The sequence below is a fragment of the Plectropomus leopardus genome, chromosome 10 (genome assembly GCF_008729295.1).
Source record: "Plectropomus leopardus isolate mb chromosome 10, YSFRI_Pleo_2.0, whole genome shotgun sequence".
Taxonomy (NCBI): domain Eukaryota; kingdom Metazoa; phylum Chordata; class Actinopteri; order Perciformes; family Serranidae; genus Plectropomus; species Plectropomus leopardus.
Window position 1 is genome coordinate 18118875 of NC_056472.1, and position 10706 is coordinate 18129580.

General features: G+C 36.9%; 1 protein-coding gene across 1 annotated transcript; it reads right to left on the reverse strand.

The window, feature by feature from the left end:
- Nucleotides 1-1083: 1083 nt before the first annotated feature.
- dlx2a (distal-less homeobox 2a) lies at nt 1084-3415 on the reverse strand. The gene is made up of 3 exons (XM_042495162.1): nt 2923-3415; nt 2319-2503; nt 1084-2131 (listed from the first exon to the last, which is right to left on the reverse strand). The coding sequence occupies exons 1-3, from the start codon at nt 3239-3241 to the stop codon at nt 1805-1807; spliced, it is 831 nt and encodes a 276-aa protein (XP_042351096.1). The 5' UTR covers nt 3242-3415; the 3' UTR covers nt 1084-1804.
- Between the last annotated feature and the right edge of the window lie 7291 nt (nt 3416-10706).

The window sequence follows — 10706 nt, forward strand, 5'->3', positions numbered from 1 at the left end:
GCCACGTAAATAATGTAGGTCAATCTGCTCCTCTTCGGATATCAGATGCTTTACTTGTGAGACGTGAGAAATGTTTCCATGATGTTGTAGCTCCGGGCTGTCTTGGACCTAGTTCCTCTCTTTTTCTCTTGTTAGGCTGAGTTCATAAAACGTCTGGAAAGCGGCTCTCTGACTCCACAGAGTCTGAGGAGCTTGTGCTCATTCATACCCACCCTCATCTTCCCCTCTCGCACGCCAAGGCGTGTTGTTATGCTGCCTCCCCCCTCCACTGATCCTGCGCCCCGGGCCTCTGCCTCTGCCTCCGCCTGCCTGAATGAGCCCCGGTTCGGCTAATCACCCGCTGACGGAACCGGGTAAAATAACCCAGGACAGCTGAGGACTTACCTTAGCTTACTTGTCCACGTTTGTGATAGCACCTTCTAGTAATTAAAAACAGTATCGTGCTTAAGAAAAAGCTTTTAATCAGTAAAACGTTGGCTAGCGTTAAAAGTAAACGTCCGCCTAGCTTAAAGTTCAGCCGTCCTGACGAACTTAGCTAACGGCTAGCTCTCGTGGAGCAGGGTTGCCAAGCGACACAACTAGAGGTTAGCATAATATGCTAATTTTGTTAGCTACATGTGTGCATTTATCATGCAATTTTCAACGAGTTTCAGCCCCTTACAGCCAGATTACAGGTAACTATAGTTTAAATAAATCACTGTAACATGTTTGTGCCAGCCTGGTTCGACAAAATAAATGGGTGCGTTTCCCACAACAGGCTAAATTTGTTGTGTAGGTAAAGCTAACGTTACGCTAATATTTTACAAATAACAAAGTCATTTGATCTGGGAAGATCATACAGCTCTCAGCAAGCATCAGTTGTATTCTCGAAAAAAATGTTGCAATATTACAAAATAGCTTTAAAATAAAGTAGGATAAAATAACACAAAACCAGGTAAAATAAATGATGTGTTATTTTGGTCTTTGCAGAAGGAATAAGCTAACACAAATTAATCCCATTCATTCATTAAATAGCTGTTAGAAAAGAAAAAAAAAATACGTACGCACTGAAAACGATTTTGGAAAGAAAAGGAGGGATACATATTCACAGAGAACATTTTTATTTAAATAACGTCTGACCATATATGTGGAACATTGCTAAAATAAATAAGACAAAAATACAATTAAGTGTGATACAAGTAAATCAGAGGGTAGGACAATCAGTAGCTTACGGTGGTTAATGGATTTGCACCAATAGCCTAAAAAAAAGAGTCAATGCGACATAGGTTATCAAAAAAGCTGTGGTAAAATATTTACAAACGTGGATTCAGACACTTACCCCCCATGTGGGCCTATATTGAAATCAACTTAGGACATAAGGAATGGATAAAGGTACGCTGTTTTAACGCACAACAAAATGAGGTCATATTGAAAAAGGCACGATACAGTTAATAACTTGTGCTACATTTGATTTGTGACAGCTTGTCCTGCGATGAATGTTTTGTTTTTGCAGAAATGGCAAAAAAAGTGACGTCCGCGTAAAAGCAGGCTTGCGCCCAGGCTGTGATTGCTTTGGGTAATAGTGGTTCATTCATCCCTCGACATAAACAAAATAAATAAATACAAAAATAACTGTAGAAATCTGTGTCTACCATTTACCAGTGCGAATACTGGCAAGGTCCATGAGCCTGTCCGGCTCCATTAATTTCTCCTAGGTGCTTGCGTGTTAAGTTGACGCAAACACGAGGTCTGTAAAATGAAGGTATTGGCATTTTTTTCACCAGTATTGTCCGATTTAAACCCGATTTTTATGTTGTTGTTTGTTTCAGAATATCGTCCCAGCGCTTATGGCGGAGTTGTGGTGGTGCTGGATCAGAGGAGGCTGCAGATGCGTGGTAGAGTTCGTGGTTGAGTACCAGGAGTAGTTTGCCAAAAACGACGAGGGCGCAGTCGTGTTGGGAGGGCTGCTGCTCTGAGGTAAACTGGAGTTGACACTGTTCATTCTTTGAGTCTGTGGAAAGTCCCAGGCAGTAGTTGGCGGAGACGTGCAGGGGGGAGATTCACTAGAAGCAACATGTTGCTCGGGGGGGATTTCTCCACTTTTCCACAATTTCTTGAACTTTGAACGGCGGTTTTGGAACCAGATTTTGACCTGAGAGAGAAATGGATACAAGCAGAAAATTGATTAACATTATTTTCCTCTGGATACAAGCAGAAAATTGATTAACATTATTTTCCTCTGAAATCTCCGCATTTAAAAAATAAATTAAAAATATCTATTTTCACATAAGAGAGTGGATATTTGACATCGCATGAATCCATGTCTTAGATGCACCCACCTGTGTTTGCGTAAGGCCCAGCGACGCTGCCAGCTCGGCCCGCTCCGGTAGAGCCAAATACTGCGTCTTTTGAAACCTCCGTTGAAGTGCAGCCAGTTGGAAGCTGGAATAAATGGTTCGAGGTTTCCTAACCTTCTTTGGTTTTCCATTAACCATCCGGATTTCTGGCTCGCTCTCTTCTTTCTCTGAGGGAACATTCAAAAACAATTCACGTTATACATTAAGGATATTTCAGTTTTTAGCTGCATAGAGCTTTTACGCATTTTGCACGGTCATCTGCTTTGTATAAATATGTGTGCAACTTGTGATTAATTTGTTTTTTTTAAAAAAAATCCGTTTTGTGTATTATTAAGCCAATAGGGAAAAAAAATCAAAAGTATTTTTTTGCTTGAGATTTGTGTCTAAAAATTAACCGAACATCCACTATCAGTGTTTTGTGCGCGTCTGTGATAGACAAGCAGCCTGTGTGTCTAATAATTTAGGACCACATAACTATCTTATCAATTATGTTTTATACATGAATCAGCTCATACATTACAAGTTCAATCTCAAGCAAAAGCATTAAATTCATTGACATATATTTTAAAAGAAGGAGCCTTCTTACCTGTATCGGCTGGAGTAGGAGATGAGTTGGAGCCGTAGGAGCTGTATGCACCATAAGATGAGTTGAAACCGAGATCGTATGACTTTGCGTTGTATGGCACAGTGCTCGTGGCGTTGCCGTGATACTGGTAAGAGCCGAGTTGGCCAAATGGAGACCCTGCGCAATGGCCAGGCTGTTGGCTGTTGTAATAGCTGCTGTCCGTCGCCGTGGACACCGGCAGAGTTGGGGACTCCTGCGACTTGTGCAAGCTGTGGTAATTGCTTGAGGTAATCTGGTTCGAATGCATATCAGTATTTAAGTTCTCAAAAACCCCAGTCATCTTCGAGTTGGGAGCGCAGCAGCTTCGTATAAACCTATGCGCAAAAATCACAAAATTGTTGCGAAACTGCGAGCTGAAAACACGACTCAAATCTTGGACTGATGACACCTTTTCGTGAATCGAAACGCATCCCCCGTGTAAACTGTGGCAAAATCAGCGGAAGGTGTGGCCCTCTCTCTCTCAGTGGCCTGTGATTATCTGCTACGGTCGGTGGTGGGAGCGCATTTATGAGAGGGTGAGAGGGAGAGCTACTGTGTCTGAGGCAACCAATGAGTAAGGGCTGCACGACTGACTACTCCCCACCGCGTCCACCCTCCATTATTTGTGCAGGTCTGTCTGTCCCGGTTGTCTGCAGAGAGGTCTCCATCAAAAGCATCTCAAAAGAATCAGAGAAAGGTACCATGACTAAACCCGCAGGCCCAACAGGGTCTTTATCCTGCAGATTAAGTGTATGTTCCCCGTGCGCCATCGGCTATACATCTATAAAATGCACCTTCAACATATGGATAACATATTCCACACAGCAGCAAAAGGCACCATTAAATCACTGCCGCAATTAGTTTTCACTGGCATTGCGGTTAGCCCTCTTCATTTGAATTTCACGCTTGTCAGTAAAGCAGATTTATGCTCGTTTTTCAGTTAGTTTTGGTGGAACCACAGGAGTTTTTGCTGTACTTAGATCATTGCGTTTTTCTCTTAAACAAACCAAAGAAAACTAAGTGTAAATTAGGTTTTACCACACAGAGAAAGGGAGGGACACTGGGGGCAGGTCAAAGGGGGATCTAAATGTGTTGATACTAAATTAAACTCTGAGTTATGCTGAAGGTGGCGACTTCAGCAGATAGCAACAGCGTCCCCAAGTGTTAGAAATCTGACTTACAGCCATTTTCCCTTTTGCGTTTCCTTTTGTTTGTGTTAACTACACAACAGAAACTTGAACCTCTGTATAAATTACCTCCTCCTGTGTGTAGATGTTCAGATAACTGTGGCTCACCACCAGAACTTCACATGGTGTCCAAAATGGTAGTTGTATTGAAGTCCATGTGATAGAAGAGTTGTTTAGTGGCCTGTGTTTCACCGCCACAAGATGTCAGCATAGTTCCTTTTATCAATAAAGCTGAGTTAATCAATTTTCTGTAGTGGCACTGCATGTATTGGCCAGACTGATCTGCAAATATTGGACACTTGGAAGCCTGAGCAATCAAGCCTGGCTTGATTTCTTTAACAAACAACAAAAAAAAGACAAAAAAAAAAACAAAAAAACCTGTAAGAAGCCAATGAGCAACTCAACAAGAAATGGCCCAAAATTACCAAGAAATTAATTAAAAGTTGCCAGAAAATTACATGAAAATAAGCAGAAATAAATAAATAAAAGTTAAAGAACAAAAGAAAACATGAAAATTACATATAGTATTTTACACATAGTATTTTCTCAGGTTCTATAGGTTTTAATTCTTGAAAGGGGTCTGAAAACAGTACAGCAAAACTGATGTTGATCCAGGTATCTTTATGAAGCTCATCTGTCTGTTAGGAATATGTTGAAGTATGGTGACTTTGAGTGTTTTTGTTTGGTCCAGAATACTATACTTTTTTATATCTAAAATTATGTTTCAGAAAGAAAACAGATTTTTTTTAGCATTTTCTTAAGGTCATCTTCTTTTTTTTTTCTTTTTTTTCTTAATTTTCTTTTTTGTTGCTTTTTTTTAGGTAAATTTTTTGTATCTTTTAAGCAAGTTTTTGGTTTTTTTTTTTGTTGTTTTTTTTTTTTTTTTTTTACCATTTCTTTATAAGCTGACATACATGTCTTCTAACTGATTACTTAAGAGTGACAGGCATAATACAGAAAATATAGTTTAGCTTTTTTGTTTTTTTTTCACCTGCCAATCTACTGCTCCACACCAATGGGTGGCGGTAATGCACAAGGGAAGGGAGAAGGGAGTCACACTTCCCTTTCTGTTCCTCTTAAACTCAAATTAAATGGTAAAACTAGGCTGTACTGATCAAATCAATCATCAAATATAAACCAAAATTACATTACTGTGTTGCCTTTGCCTGATATCAAAAATAACTTATTCTAACTCTGTTTCCATTTTTTTTCAGCCAACTCAAATTTAATGGACAGGGTGGATTCAAAGTTCTGGACCCAGGCAAGTGCTCCCTATTTTACACTTAAAATGTCTTTAAAAACATATTTTACTTCAGTGTTTGTCTATAATAATATTTCGAAAATGTATGAACAAAAATTTGGTGCCATAACGTTACTGTTTTGTGTATTGTAAAAACGAAAGCTGAAAATACTGAGATCAAATTGTAAAACAAAACAGCACTGATGAAATATGAACCAATATAGTGATACTGTATTGCCTTTTCAGTGTCTCAGATATTTTATGAAATACATTAATTTTTCACTAGTAAACTGTAGATCTATAGAATATGATTTAACTATAATTCTTTTAATATTTGTTACAAACAAACCCACTGCCATATTGCTTCCTGTGGATTTTCTTTTGTTTTTTATAACATATATGTAAAATCAAGATGAATTCCAAAAATGCATACAGATACATAAAAGGAAAAAAACAACAACATATAAACACATAAAAAATAAATACAGAAAATGAAAAGACAAAAAACTAACCAAACAAACAAACAAACTAACCAAAATACATTACATTCATAATGCCATGGTTTGTGTTACATGCATGGTATTTTTTCATTAAAAAACTTACATTCCTTATAACCTTTTTGCTCTTAACCTCAGCTAACAGGGTGCTGTATTGCTGGAAATCATTAATAAGGTGCAGGGAAGTTGGCTTAATTTCTGACCATTTTTTAATGATAAAGAGTTTTCAAAAAATAAAAAGTTGCATGATATGTATTTATGCATTTGTTATTTGCCATCTTGTCTTGCCTAAAGTATAGCATTACATCAAGGATATGTATTGCAACATCCTATGTTTCTTTTTTAGAAATATGGCAACATCAGTCCAAAACATCCTGGTGTATATAATGTACAATACAACATACACTGAAAAAATAAATGACAAATACTGTCAAAAATCTCATTTATTATCAATATCTAGCCTGAATCTTTTTATCACAAGCTTTTCTGGAAAAATTCTGTGTAATACCATGAATGATACTTTCTTAAACTTGTCATTTATTCAGTATTTATCACAATTTTCATGCTTTTTCTCACTGTATATCATTAAAGTAGCTGAAGGGACAATAACATAACTTATTGAGTTTGTGATATTTTTTTTTAGATCACTTATTAATTATTATTATTATTATTAATATTTTTTCTGTGGGAAAAATGGCAAATCTCACATTATGTCCTCCATCACCCATCAGTAGGAGCATTGAAGCGCATTGCATTCTGGTAGTTGTAGGTTTTCTACCTCTTGACCAAAAGTGAATGCCATAGCTCAGTCTAGCTTCATAAAAGTCAACCTTTCCTGCAGCGAAACACCTCTTAAACAGAAAACTTTATACAACAGAATAATTATCCTTTTTGATCCATTTCATTGCACATTGTTGTTATTCTCTTTTATTCTGCCCATTTGTTATTGACGGCATGATGAGACCCCTATATCCAGTACAGGGAGGCTTCTATCTCCCCATTGTTTTCCTGAAAGGCAAGCAGTCCTCTCCCACCGTGGGCCAGTGGGGCTACATGTCACTGCTCATTAGTGGAGCACAGTCTCTGTATTCAGCTGCCGGGCATCAGAGCCAGAATGAGAAAAAAAAAAAAAAGATCCAGTCAGAGTCACGTAGAAGCAGGAAAGGACTCTAATTAAGTATTCTCATAGTTAACAATTGAAAATACTGTGAGCAATTATCTTCCATCAAGGTTTAGTTGATGAGGTGGTTCTCTGGTCATAAAATACAAAGCATTATTCATTTCAATAACTTTTAATACTCTTCAATATCGTTTGCACAGGCAAGTTTTCTTTCACTGGAACAAAGGGGCTTTTCTCAAAGCATATGTAACCCATGCCACATTGAGTACCTGTGTGTTTGTATGTTTGAGAGTAAAATATTGAGATATCTCACAGGGAAAATGAAGCTTCAAAGTTGATTGAAATCACAAGGACGTTGCTCTAGGGAATGCACAAGTCATCAGATTTTTAGATAGTGCTCAGGGAGGATTTCATAACATAGTTCCTCAATCTCAGAGCTCACAGTCATCATCAGGATGCGCCAAAACATTCATAGCAGCAGTGTGTTGACAGGGAAACATAGTTCTCATCATACCTTTTCTTTCAGACTTTCATGAAATAGATGGCTGTTGTTGCTACTTTAAGTTCTTGACGGTCACGCCCAGCTGGTTGATTATAATTTCGATCCTCTGCTGCAGAGCAGCTGGTGTAGTGGATCTTCCCAGTGTTCAGTGACATGAAAATGATGCCAAATGACAGGACACAGATGTAAGCGGCTTTTATCATGCATTCCAAATTCACATTTATACACAAGCTTCTCTTGACTTGGCCTGTAGCTCACCAGTCAGACAGCTTTATGTTCAGCTTCCTTTCTGCTTATCGCCTCATATTTGTTTATTCACATATGTATAAAAGGACAAAACATTGTACATAACAGAAACACTCCTCTTTGTCTTTTGCGCTGCTATCAATAATTTAACCTAATTTCACCCATTATTATTATTATTATTATATATTTGTTGGCTGCTAGAAAAAGTTGCCTCGCATTATTAGAGATGACCTAAAAAGGATCATTGCTTATTGTCAGTTTGATTTTAATTACTCAATTCAAAGTACTTGAAAGACACAATACTTGCTGACTATAATACATCTGTTGTATTTGTACATAGACTACAGCAGAGTTGAGACCGAGTTACAGTTTGGAAAGTCAAAATTAGTCTCCAGTTTTTGAACTTAAGTCCTTTGTCAAGTCTGACAAAACCCAAGTCCCAAAGCCAAACTTTGAGTTTCGAGTTCTAAACAAGTCATGATGTGCTATTCATTAATTGTAATGACATTTTAAAACTACAAAAATCTTAAAACAACGGTAGTATTATATTAATTTTTTTTCCTTTTGTGATTTTTGACCTGCACGCTTTGCATTCTGTGATTTATTTTTTTGTTTACTCCTGCATAATTTTTATACATGAACAAAATTATATTTGGTATAATTTTTTTGTCATCTGGCGCTCACTAATGTAACCTTAGTTCTTCATGGTTCTCACAACTGAATGGATTCTGTCAGACTGATTCAAACAAAGTGAAATAAGTGTTGACTTGATAGGAACGAATAGTGTTAACATAGGCTGGTTGAGGAAATTAAGGGAAATTACATTATCTGTGGCACAATTTTCATACTACATACTACATACATACTTTTAAATGTTTGGGTTTTGGGGAGGGCATCATTTTTTTAAAAGTCAAATGGCTTATGGCCATGTGAATCCACATTTCATTGAAGTTAAAGCCCGAGTTAGGTTGCAAATCTCAGTTGATTTTGTCAAGTGAAGTCTAGAGTCATCAACTTTGTCATGTGACTCGAGGTCACACCTGTGGATACAGTATATAAGTACTAATAGAGCAAACAATTCAGTCAAAGTTAGCAAACAAGCGAAATAAAGATTTCACACTCGTGTTGCAGACATTCTTGATATATAGGCTACAGTATATAGTAGACTCTATATAATTATGGCTTATTTCAGTCATCATCAGATTACAGCCCATACATAATTTCAGGCTCTGTGGTCCTATTCGAAAGGCTGTGAGAAAACATGTGATCTCATAAAAAGGCAACACTGGCTGTTATTGACATTTTGTCTTGAGGAATCAAAGTACACAGAACAGGAAGTCATTTTGAAAGATAACAACCCTGACATTCTCAGGAGTTATTGATCCTGAGCATCTGTTATCTTGTTTTTTGTGTGTGTTGCAGAAGCTCAAAAGGTGTCTTTTCAGTGACACACCATTTGCACACTGTGAGTTGAGGCCTTAGAGATGGTATCAAAAGTCAGAGTTCAATAGCAGAAATCAACATCAAGCACTTCATGACCACACCGTCTGTCTACAATGGCAATGACAGTGTTCAGTGCAAAAATTGCAGAACAATAAGCAATACAGAATCCAGAGGGGAGAGTAAACTCTTCCCACTTAGAACGGATCTTACACTGAATTTTGACCTATTTATCTATTTAGGTACAAACTGCTATCAGTTTCAGGACTGTGTGAAATCCTAAATAAACCTGAAGAGATGTTCAGTGTGATCTGCATAATTCATTATGTGCAGAACAATGATAATGATGATGAGGTTTTAATGGTCTTTGCAGGAAACAACACTTCCCAGAGATTTACTGCAAACGTTGTCCTGCAGCTTTTAGTTTTTAGAATGAAAGTCATGTTTGCTTGTGTTCTGTATGGAGGGAGGGTCTATGTGTGGGCGGCCGGACAGATCATGTTCACTTTCTGAGATTAGTGTATCTCAAAAATACAATGCAGGTTCAGAATGTGGATGTTTTTGGCATTTGGTGCCCCATATTTGACCCAGAATACTGACAAATTTTTAGACTTCTTGCTTTGTGAGAATAAGTAAAACAGACATCAGACTTATAAACCCCTCCAACTTTCACTTTTTGTTGTTCAGAAAAGGATTTATTGCCATGTAGGTTTTCACTTGCAAGGAAGTTGCTTTCTTTTCTTTTTTTTTTTTTGGTGCATAAACATACAGTAAACTTTTAAAGAGGAATAAAAACGGGAAAAATATTGCAACACTCAAGGACATAACTATAGAAAAGAAAAATTACAATAAAATATGACAAAGTTACTATAAAGAAGTAATTAACATAAATAATATAACAAAATATAACATTGTAAAATAATTGAATAGTTATTAAAGTTCACAGTTTATGGATTCATTATTTATTATACTTGTATTTATACTTACATTCATGCATCTTTTTTTCCCCAAAAAGTATGATGATGATTATACAAAAGTCAATCTTAATTTAAATGCTAGTTTTTAAAAGTAAATTTACAATAGTGTATTGCATGTAATTTTGCAACATATTTCCAGCAAGCTTAATTGAATTAGTATTTAACCTAAGCTATATACACCAATTGAAAGGGCATTCATTTTGGAAACTTAAAATATGCAAAAATACATGTAAAACATGTCATTACATTTATATTTTACATTTTAGTACAGTTTTCGATAAACTTATACAACTAAAGTGGTTTGAATTTTGCAAAGCTTGAAGCATGCTAATTTTGAATACATAAAATATACAAAATAACACATAATAATAGTCTAAATATATAAAAACGTGGCTATGGTAAATGGATGTAAGGTGTTTTTCATTATCTACTGTACTCGAGGTCAACAGGAGCAGTAATGGTTTCTCGCTCAGCAGAGTGATTTGGCTGTCGGTGGATTCTCTTCGCTGATCTCCTGCTGGGTCTATTGGAGCATTCATCACCTTGGCAACTCACCC

Excerpts from the sequence above, each read along its gene's own strand:
- dlx2a (XM_042495162.1), bottom strand. The coding sequence starts at position 3,241 with ATGACTGGGGTTTTTGAGAACTTAAATACTGATATGCATTCGAACCAG. Across the intron at positions 2,504-2,922 it reads TCCTACTCCAGCCGATACAG|AGAAAGAAGAGAGCGAGCCA; the intron begins GTAAGAAGGCTC and ends ATGTTCCCTCAG. Across the intron at positions 2,132-2,318 it reads TGGGCCTTACGCAAACACAG|GTCAAAATCTGGTTCCAAAA; the intron begins GTGGGTGCATCT and ends TTTCTCTCTCAG.